The sequence below is a fragment of the Pituophis catenifer genome, unplaced genomic scaffold, assembly GCF_029215685.1.
Source record: "Pituophis catenifer annectens isolate HBS135680 unplaced genomic scaffold, rPitCat1.0.hap2 SCAF_11, whole genome shotgun sequence".
NCBI lineage: Eukaryota > Metazoa > Chordata > Lepidosauria > Squamata > Colubridae > Pituophis > Pituophis catenifer.
This window is the reverse complement of record NW_027256891.1, coordinates 17,255,304-17,277,117: the sequence shown is the minus strand read 5'-3', so window position 1 is coordinate 17,277,117 and position 21,814 is coordinate 17,255,304. Positions and strand designations below refer to the sequence as shown.

Here is a 21,814-nt window from a genome sequence, read left to right as displayed (position 1 = left end):
CGAAAGGTCGGCAGTTCAGCGGTTCGAATCCCTAGTGCCGCGTAGCTGGGTGAGCTCTCGTGACTTGTCCCAGCTTCTGCCAACCTAGCAGTTCGAAAGCACGTAAAAAATGCAAGTAGAAAAATAGGCGCCACCTTTGGTGGGAAGGTAACAGTGTTTTGTGCGCCTTTGGCGTTGAGTCATGCCGGCCACGTGACCATGGAGACGTCTTCGGACAGCGCTGGCTCTTTGGCTTTGAAACGGAGATGAGCACCACCCCCTAGAGTTGGGAACAACTAGCACATATGTGCGAGGGGAACCTTTACCTGTACATCGGGGGTGTCAAACTCGATTTCATTGAGGGCCGCATCACGGTTGTGTTTGATCTCTGGGTGCCTGGGGGGGCATGGCCAGGGGTGTGTGGCCAGTTCGACGTCACTTTTTTCGGGGGCACCTGTGGTGGTGGGGATCCTCCTGCAGCCCTCTGCCAGGCCTCCCGAGCTTCATTTTTACTGGCAGAGGCACCGCAGGCTGGTTGTGCGTTGTTTCCAAGGCGGCCCCGCGGTCCAGCTCATGAGTTGTGACAAAAGGGTAATGACAGCTGAGTCATAACGTACAGTTGATTTTCTATAGAGGGTTAATTGATGCTTTTTACAAGGACAGGGTCAACTAAGGGTGCATCCCTGCAGTCAGTTGAGGTCAACAGTCTTGAGGTTTTTACTCTTTGGCTCCCATAAACATAGCACAATAAAAAAAATGGGGGAAATACAGTACCGTGAAGTTGTTCCTTTCCGACGAAAAAAAGGAACACATTTTATTTTTACAATGCAGCCAACCCAGCGTGGAGTTCCACTCCATTAAGTTTATAAAATGACTTATATTTTCCACCGTTCGCGAAGAGCTCGCATCCTGACGACTTCCTGTCCGATTAGATGGGCAGATGGACCATGTTTACTCCCCGACCCATTAATCGCTTGGATCCTGATAAATGAGTCATGGAAAAGCAGGAAGTGGAACCTGGAGGTTTCAAAAGCTTCTAGTTATATAACGCTTGCGTATCTTCTCTATGGAAACGGAAGGCAGGTATCACACCTTGATGAATACAAACTGGATTAGCCTTGTTTGTGCATTACTAGTGATAATATAGGCCACATGATACAGCAGGACCAAGCAAGCCGGAGTCATAAAAGGCCAAAGTGGGAAATGTTTAAATTGATGTCTGGTGCAGTGTGAGATTAAGATGGGGATGTTCAAAGGCCACATTTACCATTGGAAGGATGTCGAGAGGAGATTTTTCCTTCCCTCTGGCAGCATCCAATTGTTGCCCATGTCTTTCAAGCTGATATTCCTATATAAGGATTGCATGATAATTTTAATGCATTTGCACCACAACATGGCAGCAAACTGTCAGCGAAGACTCCAAGACCCCAGCCAAAGTAGTTGAGGGCTAAAGTTTGCTCCTGCAGCCAGAAGTTCCTAGTTTATGCTTTTTGTCTTGGCCAATCCTGAGCAGAAGGCCTTAACCCAGGGGTGAAATCCAGCAGGATCTGACAGGTTCTGGAGAACTGGTAGCAGAAATTTTGAGTAGTTCGGAAAACAGGCAAATACCACCTCTGGCTGGCCCCAGAGGGGGGTGGGAATGGAGATTTTGCAATATCCTTCCCCCAGGAGTGGGGCGCGAATGGGGATTTTGCAGTATCCTTCCCCTGGAGTGGGGTGGGAATGGAGATTTTGCAGTACCCTTCCCCTGGAATGGGGCGGGAATGGAGATTTTACAGTATCCTTCCCCTGCCACGTCCACCAAGCCATGCCACACTCACCAAGCCACGCCTCTTGAAAAAGCACTTTTGGATCAACCTAATCTACTTCACAATGTTGCTGTGATGGAGAAAGCAATGAGGTCCATTATCATTCTAACTCCCGAGAAGAAAACCATAAGAAAATTAAGCATGCAAACGGAGGACGGGACACAAGCTGATGTCAATGTCCTCCAGATCTTACAATCCCATGAATTAGGGATGCTTTATTCTACCCTGCAGATTGCAGCCTAGAAGGCAACAATGGTTTACAGCAGGTCTCCAAATCTTGGCAACTTTAAGACTTGTGGACTTCAACTCCCAGAACTCTGCTGGGTGGGGAATTCTGGGAATTGAAGTCCACGTGTTTTAAAGTTTGCCAAGATTGGAGGCTTCTGCTTTACAGGGTTTTCTGGCAGTATTATCATTTGGTTATCCCTGTAAATAATTCTCAGTTCTAGGCGATCATAGTGGGGACGCACTGGCCAAGACACTGAGCTCGTCGATCAGAAAGGTCACCAGTTCAGTGGTTCGAATCCCAAGCGCTGCGTAACGGGGTGAGCTTCCGTTACTTGCCCCAGCTTCTGTCAACCTAGCAGTTCAAAAACACGTAAAAAAAAAAGTAGAAAAATAGGGACCACCTTTGGTGGGAAGGGAACAGCGTTCCGTGTGCCTTTGGCGTTGAATCATGCCAGCCACATGACTACGGGGACGTCTTTGGACAGCGCTGGCTGTTCGGCTTTGAAACAGAGGTGAGCACCACCCAGAGTCGGGAATGACTAGCGCATACGTGTAAGGGAACCTTTACCTTTACGTGATCATAATATTGGGGGAAGACAGAGCAGAGGAGGAAATTAATGGCTTACGTTTTTCAATTCCTTCCAGGTGGTAAACAACCATTCTCTGCAAGCAAGCCATTGGCTAATGAAAAATCTTGTGGGATATCGCTGCTAAGGAAGGAGAGCATTTACCCAAACTTTAATAACTCTCGGTGCTTAATTGCGCCAATGATGCCAAGAAAACCTGGAGTATGCAAACATAAGCTCCGAGCGATTACCCATTGCGTCCGTTTTTATTGTCCCTTGATTGTGTTTGCCCTTACAAAAACAAACATGGAGGAGGGAACGATGGCTGAAGAAACCTCGAACGGGAGGAATATTAGCAAATGTGCTGGAGCCCATTAGGGGGGAAATCGAGCTGAAATGCCATCTGTGAGAGCTGCCGGCCGGGTCTCTCGTCGACAGTGGTTGGAGTGTTGTCCCCAAGAAGTTGTAACAAAGAAGATATCGGGTCCATCTGACCAGTGTGGGTGAAGGACTGTTGTGACTGGGAAAACTTCCAATGTCAATTCCACAAACCACTTCAGATGGACCTGTTGTGGCCCGCCAGCGGTCGGCGGAGCTGGCAGCAGATTCGGACAGTGAGGAGGTTGGGGAGGAACATGGGCCAGTCCTAGAGTCTGGGGAAGGCTCTGATGAGGGCTCTGCGTGGGAGGCAGAGAGGGGGCCAGGGCTGTATGACAGTTATCAGCTGCTTTTGGAGTCAGACATCAGTGAGGCAGACGAACAGCTGGAGCCTGTTCCCAGTGTGTGCATGCACAGAGTTGCCAGATGAAGGGAACAGCTGAAGAACAAGGGTCGACTCGGGAGTAAGGCCACAGGTGGACGATGAAGGGCCCTTCCCAGAGGGAATAAAAGAGGAGCGAAAGGAGAGGGGAGTTTGCAGGAGATAGTTAGTTCGCTTGATTGATTCATGACTCCTTGCCAACTTTTGAAGATATCGGCCTGGCCGCTCTCCAAGCCAGATAAGGTCTGTGACTGTAAATTCTCCCTTGAAAGACTTTGCTGGATGTGAAGGAATTCACAGTAACTTAATAAAAAGAGGTTTTGTCAGACAAGGAGTCTGCTTCATGCTCTTGGGAAGCCTAGCTCAGAACAGGACCAAGGAAGTGAGGATCATCCAATTCTATACATTTGCTAGGCTGTGACCGATATTGTGGAGATCCTGGCTATGCACGGAACTGTCACGCGTGTTTCTGCTTGCTTAAGGGCTGAAGAATCCATGAGGGGTGAAACTCTGTTCTATTTTCTTTCATAATTGTAACACCCCTCTCCCCAGGCACTTGCTGCATGGCTATTTTTATTGCCCACTGTGTTGTCATGCACCTGTTGTAGATGAATCGCGTAGTCAGGATTCATTGCTTTTTGCTAATGACATCTCTATCCATATCATGTCTTGGATAGCCACGATTCTGAAAAGCTGTTTTTATCTGCTCAATGTAAATGGTGATGGGAAATGTAAGGTTCTTCGTAGGAGAGAAGCTATGTTGATTGATTGTAAGTCAAAAAAAATCAGGCTTCGAGTCCAGGAGAATCAACTAACTGATTTTATTAAAAGACATGAGCTTTTAGGAGCTGCTAAAAATCAGGCTCTTTCTGATTTTTCGTTCTTCTCAGGCGAGTTATCTGGCAGTCAACCAGAAGCTACAATTCACTGGATGAATTGTGAGGATTACTCGGGTGAGCCTTTCTCTAGATTTCAATATGTTTGCAAAAATACCAGATCAGGATTCAGGGGACATTAAGCCTGGCAGGTGCATAAATCGTGTAACTGGACAGGCAATTCTTATTTCCTCCTTTTAAAAAGAGACCTGTTTAAGCAGGCAGGCGCTGCCTGTCCTAATTTAAGAAAAAATTTAATATTTGCAGAAATACAAATGCACACGCACCACAGGATTGGATTCCAATAAATAGTTTAATGGGGTTTATATGACAATGAAAGGAGACCTGCAGCAGCCCCCTTTTGCAGAATTGCCTACTGCAAAAGCCACATGGCAGTGAAAAGGATTTTTAACTTGCAGCTCTCTTCATGGAAGATACAAACACAGACCTAAGTGCTCTCCCTCCATGTTCCACCGTCTCCCGTGGGAGTGGGAAAGCACGTGCACCAGGCTCTGAATACTGTATTTGTGGACCCATCCTCCCCTTCCCCCTTAAGCCACCCTCCCAATACTGAGCACTCAGCACATGGGAGGGTAAAACAAAAGTCCATGTAGACAAAACAAAAAAAAAACCACATGAAGATGCAGGAATGGAGGGGAACGGAAAGGTAGCTGGATGACCAGGCACCTTAAAAAGGGAGCCTCTTCAGCTGCTCGTAGGTGATAAAAAACTGCCATTGAGTTAAAGAAATAAATTTCAAAAGGAAGAATTTCTAATCTTTCCCTTCCTCCCTCCTCCGGGTTTCATTTCCAGCTAAGTTAACACGTCTAGTTTTGCATTTCAACGATCCCAAGAGCCCAAGCGGACTTACGGCGGTTAGAATTGCAGAAATCAAGGGAATATGTTAGTGTGAAAAGAAGGCAAAAATTAAAAGCAATAAACAAATTAACAGCCCTGATTTCCCTACGCACACACACAAAATTTGGAATTATAATGGCTAATCATCATCTAGGATACTAATGCAGGAGAGCCATGGTAAGAAAAAGAAGGGGATAAGATATTTTATATCGCTCCAGTAGAAGGAACAGCTCTGGATAGCTACCCAAAGATTAGCTAATATCCTGAGTGCAACCTGGATATCAAATTTGGCAGGATTCTCCTATCACTTGAGCAGGAACCTATCCCAGGCCTGAAAGATCCAGCAACTAGATTTGATAAGGATAGAATCTACCCAGCTAGCTCTTCTCTGCTGCCCCAAAATGTGTAGAATTATTCAACTTCCGAATTCATGTGGGCTGGCTACATCAGCACGCCCCGAACAAAAATACACTGTTCAAATGTCTCTTGCAGAACAAATCATTCTAGGAGGCTAAATTGATCTTTAATTGTATGGGTTAAAAATTCAGAAGCTCCCTTTGCGCAGCAGGTCAAGGGTGCCTAAATTTGACCCTTAGCTTTCTACGCTTTCGGGATTCAGCAAGTGGTGTGAATCAAACGCGATCAATTAGTCACTCAAAACCTTGTGTAAACCCAGGAGGTTGATACAGCAATCCAAATTAAGTGCACAGAGCAAACTGTTGTTTAACTTTATGAGTTATTGTTCTGGTATATAATAACAAACAGGTTCACACAACATGCTGAATTAGATCAGAATAGCTTTGAGTAACTTCAGCATTTGCAGGAAATTTGCCACATCTACAAAACTTTTGGCTATGATGGATAATTGTTTCAGAAACATTCCCCAGCTTTCCCTACATGATGGTGCCTCTGGTCTTGTGTACAAAAGGATACAATGATATTCCAGGGACCAAGTCTCAACCAATTTGGCCAGAAACCTTTGTAAAGTGCAAAGAAACCCTCACTTTTCCAAGTCTGTAGAGGCGATAAGAAACCACATTAGAAATACGTCCTGATATACAGTTAGAAGACTGGGAGAGGGTATGGGAAAATAATTATAGTATGACAAAATCGGCAGCATACAAGGAGAATCATAGTTTGGAGCGCTGACAATGTGGTATAGATGGTATCTGGCTCCCTCAAGACTAGCTAAAATGTACCCGGATGTAAATCCTATTTGCTGGAAAAAGTGCAGAAATAAAGAAATATTGGAAAAAAAGAAAAACATGGAGAATAGAAATAACGGATCAAGAAATTGAATTAGAACTGGAAGTTTTCTTACTAGGCATGATAAAAAGGAATATTAGAAAAGACATAAAATACTTGATACTACACATAATTACGGCGGCCAGACTGGCTATAGCACAATTGTGGAAAACAGATCATATGCCAACAGATCAGGAAATAATACAAAAAATCTATACATGCGCAGAAATGGATAAATTAACTCTAGAATTAAAAGATAAGGAAGACTCAAAATATTTTATAGTATGGAATAGATGGTATAAGTGGATAAACCAAAGGAAAAAAGGGTAAAGATAAGAATTAGAGGAAATGCAAAAAAATAAAAAAAATGCACCGTCAGATAGATAGAAAAGGTAAATAAGTCACTGTTTGTATATTTGTATATATGTGTTTATAAAATCACATGTATTTAGTTTGTTAGTGTAATTATGGATTGAAAATGTAAATTTTAAGAGTGAAAAAATTTGTATATTTTCTCTTTTTGTTTTTGTTTGTTAATATTTTTAAATTCAATAGTTTGTTTTTTAAAATTAAAAAAAAATAGAAATACGTCCTGATTTACACCTTCTGTGTTGCCCCCAACATTTCTTAGATTTACATCCTGCCTTTATTTAGGAGCTTGGAGTACCCCATAAGGGGATTCCCATTTCACCCCTATATACTATATACCCTCACCTGAGGGTAGGACAAAAAGCAATGGGTGGAAACTAATCAAGGAGAGAAGCAACTTAGAACTAAGGAGAAATTTCCTGACAGTGAGAACAATTCATCAGTGGAACAACTTTCCTCCAGAAGTTGTGAATGCTCCAACACTTGAAGTTTGTAAGAAGATGTTGGATAACCATTTGTCTGAAGTGGTGTAGGGTTTCCTGCCTAAGCAGGGGGTTGGACTAGAAGACCTCCAAGGTCCCTTCCAACTTTGTTATTCTATTCTATTCTATTCTATTCTATTCTATTCTATTCTATTCTATTCTATTCTATTCTATTCTATTCTATTCTATTCTACTCTACTCTACTCTACTCTACGTTCTGTTTTCTGTTCTGTTTTCTGTTCTGTTCTGTTCTGTTCTGTTCTGTTCTGTTCTGTTCTACTCTACTCTACTCTATTCTGTTCCCACCACAGCAAGAAACGTAGGCTGTAGAGGAGGAGATAGGGACAAAGTCAACCATGACTTAGGGTGAGATTGAACCAGGTGCCCCTACTATTAGTCCAGCACCTCTGAACTACTACACCACACTAATCCTGACTCCCTCAAGATGGTTACCCTGTAGTTCTTACCTTTAACAGGCCGTCCATTGTTCCCCTATACAGGTCCACGCTTCCCACTATGGCTCGCTGATTCATCATGCGGGTTCGAACCACATCCACTGGATTGGAAGCTACGGCACCAGCCAGTCCACAGGTAAAACTGGAACTGGACAGACAAGCATAGAAGAAACCATTGAAAAGCCGGTGCATCTCAGAGAGTAACTAGAGATTGTGACTTCTTTCCTTCTAATGTGGCACTGATTTCAGGCCTAATACAATTCTTGGGAGAAAATGTGCGACGGAAAACCCAAGTTTTAGTTGCGGGTGGCAGAATGACCGATTCTTCCCCTGAGTTTTCCACAACTCACGTAAAGTTTTAAGGACAGTAATACTGGTGCCTCACCGGAAAATGGCTTTGACAGTGTAGTCTCTTTGCGCCTTACAATTTCTAACACGGGTTCAGATTTGTTCTCGCTCTATTTAAATGCTACAAGCTCTAGATTACGCTTAATATTGGGCCATAAATCTTGATTTATAGAGCTGGGTTCACATGTCATACTGAATCAAAACTAAACAAGTCCATAATGTGGCTTAGTGCAATACCGGTATCCACCCACTGGAAGGATGCATGAAGTGCAGAAGTCACAGGGGAAAATGCCAAAATGTTGAGCTCTTGACTACTCCATGCCCACAATCCATGCCTCATTTCACAAGCTACACAACTTGAGAAAAATACATTTAGGTTAACCAGCAGGTACTCACATAAAATGTGTCAGAATTGTGTCTCCCATGACTCCCGAAAGTATTAAATGTTTCTTGGTGATGTCATAGACTGGTAACTCAACTCCTACCACAATGGCAGCTCGCTGAGCCGTGGGAACCACACCCTAGCCAAAGAAAAGACCAGAAGTTAGAATGGCTTCAACCGCCACTTCTCCATCAATGACCCACTATCGTATAACTTCCATTTATCCCATCCTTAACTGTTTTGAAGTTTGCAGGTTGCTTCATTTTTTTCACAAGGAAAAAAACGGTCCGCTGGCATTTAGCTCTGATCTCAAGACTCTTCGTTTACAAAACCCCTTTAAAAAGGTAGATCTATACACCTGATTTATCAACTTCTCTTTCGACAAAATCCTGATTTCATTAAGAAGTGTCAATACCGAAAATTAAAAACTATTATTTGCTATGCATTATTCCGGTTTGCGTTATTTTGCTTTCTTCCTTTGCCATTGTCGTTCCTCTAGAGCAGGGGTGTCAAACTCGATTTCATTGAGGGCCACATCAGGGTTGTGTTCGACCTTGGGGGGCCAGGGTGGGCGTGGCCAGCTCGATGTCACTTGTGTCAGGGGGCCACCTGTGGTGGCCCAAGCGCTCGGCCAGCGAAAACGGGCTCCTGAGCTCCATTTTCGGCTGTGATGGCCTCCTGCAACCCTCTGCCAGCAAAACGAAGCTCGGGAGGGCCGTCCACAGCCCTCGCGAGCTCCATTTTCACTGGCAGAAGCACTGCGGGCAGATCTAAGCACCCCACGGGCCAGATTCGGCCCCCAGGCCTTGAGTTTGACAGTCCTGCTCTAGAGAATTAGGGTCTTACTGGCTGGTTCCCAAAAATCAAAAATAAGGGACCTTGATAAAGAAGGACAATGCTTCAATTGAGGGAAAGCATTAAAATTATTCCACTACTAGAGATCTCTATTTTTTTAAAAAAAATTGTGATTGCTACCACCATGTTTATAACTTTCTTTCATACACAACTGTTTCTAAAAATTCTAGAATCATATACATCTGTCTAAGGGCTGAATCTTAAATTCCTTCCATTCCCCTCTGTCCTGTCAAAGCTGAAGAAGCTTGTTGGATGAGAATGATGGACAGCACGTTCAAATCTCCACTGAACAGCACTTAGCACTTAGATTTATATACCGCTTCACAGTGCTTTACAGCCCTCTCTAAGCGGTTTACAGACTCAGCATATTGCCCCCCCAACAATCTGGGTCCTCATTTTACCCACCTCGGAAGGATGGAAGGCTGAGTCAACCTCCAGCCGGTCAGGATCAAATTCCTGGCAGTGGGCAGAATTAGCCTGTAACACTGCATTCTAATCACTGGGAGGGAGGGAGGGAGGGAGGGAGGGAGGGAGGGAGGGAGGGAGGGAGGGAGGGAAGGAAGGAAGGAAGGAAGGAAGGAAGGAAGGAAGGAAGGAAGGAAGGAAGGAAGGAAGGAAGGAAGGAAGGAAGGGCAATAGCTATACCACTTAGACTTATACACCGCTTCACAGCCCTCTCTAAGTGGTTTACAGAGTCAGCATCTTGCCCCCCAACAATCTGGGTCCTCATTTTACCCACCTCGGAAGGATGGAAGGCTGAGTCAATCTTGAGCCGGTCAGGATGGAACTCCTGGCAGTGAGTTGAATTAGCCTGCAATACTGCATTTTAACCACTGCATCACCAAGGCTCATAATAATGGAAGGCCCTGGTCAGGTTTGAGCCAGTAATACTCTCTTTTAGACCAACCAAACTCACAGCATTATTGAAGTGACCATGAAATGAGGATGCATGATTCTTTGGAACTATGAGTTCTCAGAGGGAAATCAGAGAGCTGATGAAGTTACCTAAATAGATAAGTGAAACACCTGCAAGAACACAACTAAACTTAAGAGAGCACCATGGACCCCACAATCCTCCTCCTCCTCCACTCCACAAACCCCACCCCCTTCTAGCATTGATGAAGTTACCTAGTTTGGTAATGAAACGCCTGCAAGGAAAAGAACCAAATTCAGAGAGTATTGCCACCCGAGGGAAGTCAGAATGTAAACGTAATAAAAACTTAGTCTTAGACAAGCCTTCTCCACATTTTCCTGTGGAAGCGACAACAAAACACATGGGAGAGTGGGAGGGAATACAAGAAGCTCTTACCCTCCAGAGGCCCCTCGTGCCTTCTTGCTGGTAGATGTCTATGAAGCTTCCTATCATGCCGCCCTGGAACAGGCTGCCCTGAGCTTGCATTCGAATCTAAAAATGAAGAGAGCAGGGAAGTTGGTGGAAATAGGAAAGCCACCCACGACCCAACATTATTGCTTGGAGGCCAAGCATGAATATTCATTCCCAGCCTTGTAGGGTAACCCAAGCTTTTACAGCTGCTTCCCGCTTTCTCTATCATCATTTCCTTTACACCGGCCTTCTTCCCATCTGGTGCTCTTTAGGTGGGCAGAGATCAGAGTTTCTAGAATCCCATGCTAGGATAGATTGGGAAAGGTCAGATACAGAATGCAGAGTAACAGAGTTGGAAGAGATCTTGTGGGTCATACAACCCCTTGCTCAAGCAGGAGACCCTATACTAGTGATGGCTAACCTTTTCCAGACCGTGTGCCCAAAGCGCGCATGTGTGCATGTGAAGGCGCGTGTGTGCACCCGAACTCCCAAAATGCAATGTGCATGCAGCCCCCTGCGCACGCCCCCCCCCTACACTCCCGGCCTTCGTGCATGTGCGGCAGAGACCCAAAGACCAGCTTGCCGGCGGGAGGCACGCATGCCTGCGCAGGCGAACTGAACTGGGGCGATGGCTCATGTGCCACCTCTGGCATGCGTGCCATAGGTTCGCCATCACGGCCCTATATCATTTCTGACAAACATCTTGTCCAGCCTTTTCTTGAAAGCCTCCAGTGATGAAGCTCCCACAACTTCTGAAGGCAACTTCTGTTCCATTGATTGATTGTTCTCACTGTCGGAAAATTTCTCCTGATTTTTAGATTGAATTTCTCCTTTGATCAGTTTCCATCCATTGTTCCTTGTCTGGCCTTCGGGTGGCTTTGGAAAACAGCTTGATCCCCCCCCCCCCTCCTCTCTGTGACAGCCCCTCAAATATTGGAAGATTGCTATCCTGTCTCCCCTGGTCCTTCTCCTCACTAGACTAGCCATGCCCAGTTCTTGCCATAGCTAGTCTAGTGAGTTGCCATTGCTAGTCTTTGATAGCTGGATCAAGTCTGCAAGAACAGGCTCTAAAACAGCGGTCACCAACTGGTGGTCCGCAGATCACTGGTGGTCCACGAGAAAAACTATTTGCATTTTTTATATTGCACTAAATACTGTTTATCTTTTTAAAAAATTCATGTTAGTGGTCCGTGGGATTTAAAATTATGAATGCAGTGGTCCCTGAGGTCCGAAAGGTTGGTGACCCCTGCTCTAAAAGTTTTACTAGGCAGATTCCTTAGGATATAGAAAAAGTCCTTGCTAGTCACTTAGTAACTGTTTGAAGTTAGAACAGATTCCCCCAAAAGGGACATCGCTGCATTTCAGATGCTTGGCAGCCAGCTCACCTTTTACAGCCGGTTTCAGAATCGCATGGTCACGTGACAAGATTTGTGACATTTTGGCCAGAAACTACCTCTCTCTCTCTCTCTCTCTCTCTCTCTCTATATATATATATATATATATATATATATATATATATTTTCCCCCAGCCAAAAATATCCCTAGGAAAGCACTGGTTCACTTAACGACTGCCGCAGAAAAGGTCATAAAATTGGGTCAGTTAAATGAGTGCCTCGACTTACAACATCATGACTGAAGAAGGCAATTCTAGTCTCCGCTTCAGTCATAAGTCGAGGCACCCATGTAACTGACCCGATTTTACAGGTAGTCCTCCACTTACAACCACAATTGAGCCCAGAATGTTTGTGGCTAAAGTGAAACATTCGTTAAGTGTATTTTGCCTCCATTTTACCACTTTTCTTGCTCTGCTTGTTAAGTGAATCACTGCAGTTATGAAGTTAGTAATGTGGTTGTTAAGTGAATCTGGCTTCCCCATTGACTTTTGCTTGTTGGAAGGTTGCAGAAGGGGATCATGTCACCCTGAAACATTGCAACCGTCATAAATAGAGTCTGTTGCCAAGCCTCCGAATGTTGATCACCTGACCACGGGGATGCTGCGATGGCCGTTAAGTATGAAAAACGGTCATCAGTCACTTGTTTCAGGGATGTTGTAACTTCGAACGGTCACTAAATGAACTGTGCTAAGCCAAGGACTACCTGTATTGATAGAGATAGAATCAAACCGTTTATAGAATTTGAAAGCTGCCAGAAAGTAAAATTTCTGCAACAGACCAGCAATAAGTACACACAGTGGCTAAGATGCTGAGCTTGTCGATCCGAAAGGTCGGCAGTTCGACGGTTCGAATCCCAAGTATAGGTCTCCTGCGTGAGCGGGGGTTGGACTAGATGACCTCCAAGCTCCCTTCCAACTCTGTTACCATTACTGACTTCTTACCTTTAGGACATCTGTTGGATTAGCCAGAGCAGACGAAATCACCCCCGATATCACTCCACAGATGACATTGATCAATAACGTCTCATCTGCAATTAGGGAGAACATGATATAAGGCAAAATTCTGCTCAAGGAGAAAAAGCAATAGAAGTAGATTACAGGAAGGGAAAGTAAAGATGAAAAAGAATATATCTTCCTTTATATATAAAAGTTATTATTTATTTTAGGGAAAGACCAGGTGCTCAGATTTTTCTACCCATCTCTTTCTTGTACCTAAAGATATTGCAAATCTTCAGGATTCCAATCAAACCATTCTTTTTACAGATAAGTTAAGAGTATAAAGCAGGAAGTAGATGTACCAATTTCCTCGCTTTTTTTCCCAGGATTGTTAAGATTCTAAAAAAAAGGAATGCCACCCAATCCCTCAAGCTTCCTGGGAGGTATGTACGCAGAAAGAATTTTTGATAGAAAGTCTGTACAGATTCTCAGTCATCCAAGTCATGGTTGTCCCAAAGGTGCCTTTTCAGGAGGCAACTGGACTTCCTTGTTGTTTTTTTCTTTTGAAGACATTTTGCTTCTCATCCAAGAAGCTTCTTCAGCTCTGACAGGATGGTGGGGAATGGGAGGATTTATATTCCTTGCAGACAACAGGAAATTTGCATCCTTTTAGAGCAGGGGTCTCCAAACTTGGCAACTTTAAGACTTGTGGCCTTTAACTCCCAGCTGGCTGAGGAATTCTGGAAGTTGAAGTCCACAAATCCTTTGGGACAATTTTTGATAGAGATTCAGTAGAATCTGAGAACCTGAATTAAAAAAAAAAAACCCCAGCCAACGTGATTAGAGAATTAGTTCAGAAAGGAAAAGCCAAGAGTTAGAGCAGAGTTAGGCTGGGGAGGGCAGGGGTACTGACCGCAGCACTCTTCAAAGAGACCGGGTCACTCTCTGCCCAGGGCCTGCAGGAAAACAAACATTTAAGACATAGTTTCCATAAGCAGAGACCACAACGCACAGCATATGTGATAGTGTAGGCAGGGGCAACTTGGTGGGCGATGAAAAGGCAGGCAGGGCAGCATAACACCTGGATTTTTATCGGCGTGACATTCCCCCGTTTTGAATTTTGGAACGAGTGTCAAAATGACTGCATCAGAGGTGTGTGTTTTTAAGAAGAAAAGCACTGGATTCTAATGCCTGTGGAGATTCTCAGTCATCCAGGTCATGGTTGTCCCAAAGGTACTTTTTTCAAGAGGCAACCGGACTTTCTGGTTTTTTCTTTGAAGACGTTTCGCTTCTCACCCAAGAAGCTTCTTCAGCTCTGACTGGATGGTGGGGAATGGAAGGATTTATATTCCTTGAAGACAGCTGGTCATTTGCATCCTTTTAGAGGGTCATTGAGGACACAGATAAGCCTCCAAGTGCTTCAGCGACCCTCTAAAACTCACGTTTTAAAAGCAGGATCGGATTGCGGCTTCTCGCCCTGCTTTTGCAGGGACATCCTGGCTCCGGAGCTTCTTGGCAGGCTGTCTGAGGAGCTCACACCCTCCAAGCCTCTGGAAATGATCCAGAGAGCTTTTGGGGGGCTCTACTCTTGCCCACCGGCTCTCCTCTCCTTCTTTTCCCGAAGGAGTGTTTTTTCAGCCGTTTGACAGCTGATTTGCGCTGTCAAAATGGCTTCTACGGAGACACAGGGCTGGCGGTCATAAATGACCGTCCCACGGAGCCTAGCGCTCTCTTTGGCCATCTTGGGAATCTGAAACTCCAAGCAGCTCAGGTGAGCCACAGCCAGATTGATTATCTATTAATTAATTGATCTGACACTTTATATCTTTGTGAAGGGGAGGGAGGAGGGAAGAGCCATACGATTTTCTTAGCATACCAACCTTCTAAACGGTGCACAAAAAGTCGTTTCAAACTCTGGTATATACCAATCTTTATAGTGCCGTAAGATGCTTGTCTTAATAATGCCGGTGCAATGCTGCAACACACAAAGAACAACAATGATCCAGCTTAGGAAAACAGCAGCACTCCCACACTTCATTTAGCCAAGCCCAACAACAAACAAGTCTGAACCTTGTAACTCATAGGCTAAAGTCTTTTGTGTGATCCCAACAATATTGCTGTACAGGTAGTCCTCAATGTACAATTGACCCCAAAATTTTGATTGCTAAGTGTTCTGCCTCAGCTACGGACCCCAAAGAACGCAGAACACACGAAGTCCGTTCAAGCCTTAGTTTACTAAATAAACCAGTTTTTTACAACAACGGCTGTTAACTAACTGCATTAACAGCCGCCAAGAATTCAAAGAATAATACTGAAAGCTTATTGTGCTTGGCAGAATGCCCAGAAGCAATTTCCAGGAAGCTGATAAGATAAGCAAGACAAGAAACGAAGGTATGTGAACGAAGTTGTTCCCTGCAAATTGCTTCAGTCGACGTTCCTCCTTAAATAGGCTAAGGGAGTGGCCAATTAGCCCCAAGCCTTACTCTCGAGGAGACCTCCTCCTGAGGAGCCACTCCTGCCTTTTGGCAGTTCTGCGCGCCCATGCATCGAAAAGAGGCTCCTCCTCTTCTTCCTCTTCACTTAAGGGAGCTTCTGGAGGTTCTGAAGGCCCTGGCTAAATCCCCGCCTCTGACACCACATCTTCTCCATCCTCCTCATTGTCCAACTCGAGTGCCAGCTGCACAGGCTGCTGGCGCAGCACCACACCAGCCTCCTCGCTGTCTGAATCAGCTACTAGCTGCACAGGCCACGTACGGGACACAATACTAAGTCAGAAGTTGGTTAAGTGAGTTTGGCCCCATTTTACAACTTTTCTTGTCACATTTATTAACTGAATCACTACAGTTGTTAAGTTAGTAGCACTATTGTTAATGATTTCCCCTTTGCTTGTCAGAAGGTTGCCAATAGGGGGATCACAAGGCCCCTGGGACACAGCAACTGCTATCAATATGAGCCAGTTGTCAAGCATCCCCATATAAATCACGTGACCATGGAGATTCTGCAGTGGTCATGTGAAAAAAACAGTCCTAAGTCACTTTTCTCAGTGCTCGTTGTAACGTCGAAAGGTCACTAAACAAAATATTGTAAGTCGACGACTACCTGTAGTAGGAAAGAAGCTGTGCATAACAGAAAATGGAAGCTGTACTTACCCAGAATACAATGCTAGAATGCCTTCTTCTCTGGAGATGCGGAACAAGGCATGGAACATGCCCCGATATTTGATCTCTCGGAAACGGGAATCAATGCTTTGACCTTGGACTTGAAGTCGTGTTTTGGTGAGATCCACAGGGAAGGTCCCTAGGATAGAAGAAGCTGCCGAATCACATAGCAGAAATGATCTAATGATTGCCCTAACATGTTAGCTGTACCGCAATTTGTAGGATTGACTACAGAACAGTCACAGACCCAGGGGTGGGATTCAGCCAGTTTGGACGGGTTCGGGCGAACCGGATGTTAATTTTAATCTGGTTCGCCAAACCTGTTGTTCCAAGGACTGGCTGATACCGCCCCCCCCCAGGAGTCTCCACATGACCTGTTTTGGATGCCAGGGTGTGTGCGGATGCTCTGGTAGGGCAAAAAACGGGCTTCTGGAAGTCCAGAAACGAGCCTGTTTCCTGCCTCTGGAGAACCTCCAGAGCCCGGGGGACGCTGTTTTCGCCCTCCTGGATGCTCCAGGAAAGCCTTCGGAGCCTGGGGAGGGTGAAAATGCCCCCCACCGTGTTGCAGGAGGCCGAGAAGGCCACACCCGCACAGCTATGCCAACCAGGCAGTGAACCGGTTGCTGAAATTTTTCAATCCCACCCCTGCACAGACCTGCCTTTTTTCCCTAGAGCCGAAGGGGGTTTGAGGCTAGCCAAACTGTCCATCTCTATCTAATAAAATTCTCCATGGTACAAGCGCCCCAAGAGTAGTAAAGAATATCAGGGGGGATTCTGCAATGGTCTTTGTCGTGAAATGTAGTCCAGATGCCCGGCAGGGAGGGAGTGCATTCCAGAAGAATGAGAGACAGTAAGTAGTTTTTGGTTTTAGACCTTCTCCGAGTATATATTTAATGATACAAGTAATTGCTTTAGTTTGGCAAGCTTCTGCCCAGTGGTGAGGAACAATAAAGGAATCTGCTTCAAAGTAACTCTGCACGTCTTTCTTGATTTTGGACTTTGACAGTCTTCCATCTTAAGTTTTGTGCAGACTGACTGATTCTCAGAATTACAACTCTAGTGGGTACAATTCTTATTAAAATTTATTAAGAAAATGTATACGGCTGCCCAATTCATAGTGATCCCGGACAGGTTACAGAAGTAAAATCCCAAATACAAAACCCAATTAATCTCAGCGCCCCAGGTGACAACAATCAAATCTACCCACTTCATGGGCTCCATCTCCCTGGTCCCCAACTCCATCCTTTCAAAAGAGTATCAAGGTGGAGAAATCTTATTTTTGCAGGGAATTCCATGGTCAGGGTTGTTTGTTGCGGGGCTCGCCTAGCAACAAAAAGTGTGGGGGCTCAATTGTGGCCATTAAGTCGACGACTACCTGTACTTATCCTAACTGTCAGATGAAAATGTTAGGATGAAAGGCTGGATAGTAAGTGTCACACCTGCCTGACTAGGTGGCTCAGTGGCTAAGACACTGAGCTTCTCGATCAGAAAGGTTGGCAGTTCGGCGGTTTGAATCCCTAGTATAGGTATCCTGCGCATTGGCCTAGATGACCTCCAAGGTCCCTTCCAACTCCGTTACTGTTACCTGCACATCGATGGAGATTCTCAGTCATCCAAGTCAAGGTCGTCCCAAAGGAGCTTTTTTTCAAGAGGCAAATGGACTTTCTGCGGTGGTTGTTTGTTGACGATGTTTCGCTTCTTATCCAAGTTTCTTCAGCTCTGATTGGGATGGCGAATCCTTCCATTCCCCCCCACCATCCAGTCAGAGCTGAAGAAGCTTCTTGGATGAGAAGCGAAACGTCTGCAAAGAAAAACAGGGAAGTCCAGTTGCCTCTTGAAAAAAAAAAAGCACCTTTGGGGTGCTTTTTTGTGGGGGTGTCAGCTTGCATCTGCACAGCAAGAAGCCTGGCATTGTGATGCTCTTCTCCAAAATAATGGGGGGAAAATCTCCAAAATAATGGGGGGGATATGAAGCGGTGTAGGGTTTCCTGCCTAAGCAGGGGGTTGGACTAGAAGACCTCCAAGCTCCCTTCCAACTCTGCTATTCTATTCTATTCTATTCTATTCTATTCTATTCTATTCTATTCTATTCTATTCCTATTATTTCTAATTCTATTCTATTCTAATCTATTCTATTCTATTCCTATTATTTCTAATTTCTATTCTATTCCTTTCTATTCTATTCCTATTATTTCTTATTCTATTCTATTCTATTCTATTCCTATTATTTCTAATTCTATTCTAATCTATTCTATTCCTATTATTTCTAATTCCTATTCTACTCTATTTCTTCCTATTATTTCTTATTCTATTCTATTCCTATTATTTCTAATTCCTATTCTATTCTATTCTATTCTATTCTATTCTATTCTATTCTATTCTATTCTATTCTATTCCTATTCCTTTCTATTCTATTCCTATTCCATTCTATTCTACTCTATTCCTATTCCTTTCTATTCTATTTTATTCTGACTGGACACCCAAGGTCAACTGCTGGACAGTAATTTGGGAGAGAGGGGGGGAGAGCTGGGCCAAAACCAGTCCGCCCAACACTTCCCTGCCCTTCTTCGCCCGGTCTCCGCGGACCGAGGTTGAGCAGGTAGGCCGCAGCGGAGTCGGGCTGGGGCGTTGCTAGGCACCGGTGGGGGGGGAAGGGCGTGGCCTACAGCCCGGTAAACTCGAAAGGGGAGGCCTCCTAGGAACCGCGCATGCGCGCGCGGCCCAGCCTTTCCCTCTCCATCTCACCCACCGAATTCGGCCACCAGCGAGGCCAATCCCCCGTAGACGAACGGCTTCCAGCTGAGGACGGACATCGCAGCTGAAGAGGAAGGGAGCCGCCGGGCCCCCTCCCCCACTTCCCGGTGCAGCTTCGTTCTTCCTGAGCGCCAACCCGCGCGCTCCCTCGTTTCTTTCCCCGGCCGGAGAGGATTCGCGCTTTGGTCCGGACGGCAGCCGGCAAAGGCCAAAAGTATTACAAAGGAGAGAGAGAGAGAGAGAGAGAGAGAGAGGAAAAAAAAAAAAGGAGGTTCGCTCTCAGCGGGCTGGGAAAAATGCGGAGTAGAATCTCGAGGCTTGCGATTGGACGAGCTGGTGGGTTGGGGCTAAAAGTAGCCAATGGCAAGAGCCAAAGTCTCGTCTGGGCGAGAGGCGCCTGCCCCGCCCATCCTCCTCCTCTGGTAAGGTGTTCTCCGCAAGATCGAGGGAGGCGTGGCTCAAGCGAGAGGGGGCGGAGCCTAGAGGGGAAGAGAAGGCTTTGATCTTGCCAAGGGCACCTTTCCATCAGCAGCAAATTGGGGAGCAAACCAGCAGGAAGATGCATAGGAGCCATCTTGGCTGGTCCTATGGCAAGGATGGAAGAGCAGGCAGCAATTCCATCTGTAATAATCTTGCTTATTCAAGTTTATTTTATTTATTTTATTTTATTTATTCAATTTATATGCCGCCCCTCTCCAAAGACCCAGGGTGGCATATTCCCTCTGGTTGGGTATGGAAGGACAGTTTTAAGAATATGATGGAGGGCTTGTCTGCATTCACATGTGCTAGATGTGTTCTTGCAGCAGGCAAAGCTCGGCTTAGCTTTTTAATTTTTGTGGCTTCGCACGTGAAGCCCGTTATGTTAAGTTTAGGGTTCAGTGTGCAGCGGGCAGCCTCAGAAAACGAGTTGTGCAAACCGTCATTTGCAAACATATTTTGGATTATTGCACTTTATGGCTTTCTCGCTCCCGTCAGTTTATCGGCACTTGCCAACCCCTTGTGAAATGCATGTCTCTTCTGTCAATAAAACAGAAAAGAATATTTGTGGCTCCGGGTTGACGTTTCATTACACATCAGTGTTAGAAGGGCAGCGGGGTTTGCGAATTCTGAAATCAAAATATCCTAGAATTCTTAATAAAATATGAATCTCTTCTCTGTAGGGGGTGGGATCAATGGTGGGATTCAAATAATTTAACAACCGGTTCTCTGCTCTAATGACCACTCGGTGGCTATGTGACTGTATGGGCATGGCCAACCCAATGTCAATCACGTCGATGGGCACTTCACCTTAGCTGTTACAATGTAATAAGGGTTAAGCGGAGAGGCAGTTTCTGTAAGCAGGGCAATAAAGGCTAGGCTAGAAACACCACCAGAATGTTTCCTTCCTGCCTTCCTTACAGGATTAGCCCTGTAAATGGAAAAAGACAAAATAAGATTTCTTCCAACAACTGGTTCTCCGAACTGCTTAGAAAGTTAACAACTGGTTCTCCCGAATAGGTGCGAACTGGCTGAATCCCACCACTGGGTGGGATTCAAAGATATCTTTATCCAAAACGCATTATCTTCTTCTGTTGATTAAATGTTTTAGGTCTTCACTGTTTAGGGTAGAAGTGTGCTGCTTGTTGTATTTCTACTTTATGTATTTACCCACTCTCGAAAAGGGTGGGGAAGCCAAGACAAATTCATGGATCTGTTTTTTCCTGCTATTTTTAAATTAAAAATAGAATGAATACATAATACGGTAATACATTTGGTGTGTTTAGTGATGTCCCGCTGGCATATTCAAAATTACAATCTGATCATTTGGAGCTCAAGACTCATGATAGGATTTTCGGCCTATCCAGCCCAGGGCTTGTGCCCCACTGGCAATTCACATCTAGCATATTTCCTCTGCTCAGCTATTTATGTATTGCCAAATCAGACCAGCTCATGACAGTTTAGCAGCAGAGAAACCAAACATATTACGAAGAGGCAGTGTTCATTGGCCAATGAACAATAACCCTCACCATTGTCATTCCCAATGTGCACAGCAAGTTATTTGTAACAGTAACAGAGTTGGACCTTGGAGGTCATCTACTCCAACCCCCTGCTCGTGCACGAGATCTATACTAGGGATTCGAACTGCCAAACTGCCGACCTTTCTAATCGACAAGCTCTGTCTTAGCCACTGAGTCACCTAGCCAGGCCTAGAAAAGTTCTGCTTAACTACCTACAATACTACAAGGATGCCAAAGTGAATAACAACCAAGCCATTTGGGGAGGGGGGAGGAACTGTTCTGCAAGGTGACAGCCTCCTCCCTTCCAAAACACATTATTGGTGAGCTCCTACCTCCCCTAACCTTTGCATCTCCACTTGGGAGAAAGGTCCAGAAGAAGTGAATTTCAATACAGAGGCAGCCTTGAAGAAATCTGGGATCAAAGGGGCTTCATCAATTAGTCAGCACTTTGAAATGTGCCTGGAAGCCAATGCAATGCTCACCACACTGAGAGGATTATCACTTCCCAGGAGGTGGGCAGCTGCATTTTGTATTGATATGCGGTTTTTGACTAATGTTCAAAAGCATGGGCATCTAAAATGTGTTCAGTAGCCTAGCTAGTGGCGATAAGGGCCTAAGTCACACTCCCTGGGGCCTTTTGCTCCTGATAAGGCTGCAAACGGCACATCTCCCTTATCAGGGGGAAAAAAATAAATCAGCTGCTGCTGGAAACAGAAACAGCGTGTTGTCTATATTTTCCACCACTGCCGGTAAAACAAAAACAGAAAAAATAAAGCAGGAAAGGAGCCGGCAAACATAAAGAGAGGGTGAGAGAATATAAACTGGCAGATACACACCGAGACAGGAGTAGAAGTATGGGTGCACCTGTGTGCAAGGTGAATGAATGAATGTTGGGATGAGAGAGAACCAGTGGTGGGATTCAAATAATTTTAACAACCGGTTCACCCAGGGTCAGGTTGGCGGTCGTGGCAGGCGTGGCCCATCCTCCAGCTCTGCCACACATATGTGGGACGAGCCTTCCGCGATGGCCAACATGATCCAG

The 21,814-nt window shown here is 45.1% G+C and overlaps 1 protein-coding gene across 1 annotated transcript; it reads right to left on the bottom strand.

Moving 5' to 3' along the window:
* Window positions 1-4,510: 4,510 nt before the first annotated feature.
* On the bottom strand, window positions 4,511-19,480 carry SLC25A14 (solute carrier family 25 member 14). Its single transcript, XM_070951689.1, is given in 10 exon segments — window positions 4,511-4,946; window positions 6,008-6,088; window positions 7,638-7,773; window positions 8,370-8,494; window positions 10,520-10,615; window positions 12,870-12,955; window positions 14,744-14,838; window positions 16,013-16,160; window positions 18,771-19,029; window positions 19,032-19,480. Coding segments are annotated over 10 exon segments (1,386 nt in total). The 5' UTR covers window positions 19,350-19,480; the 3' UTR covers window positions 4,511-4,904.
* Between the last annotated feature and the right edge of the window lie 2,334 nt (window positions 19,481-21,814).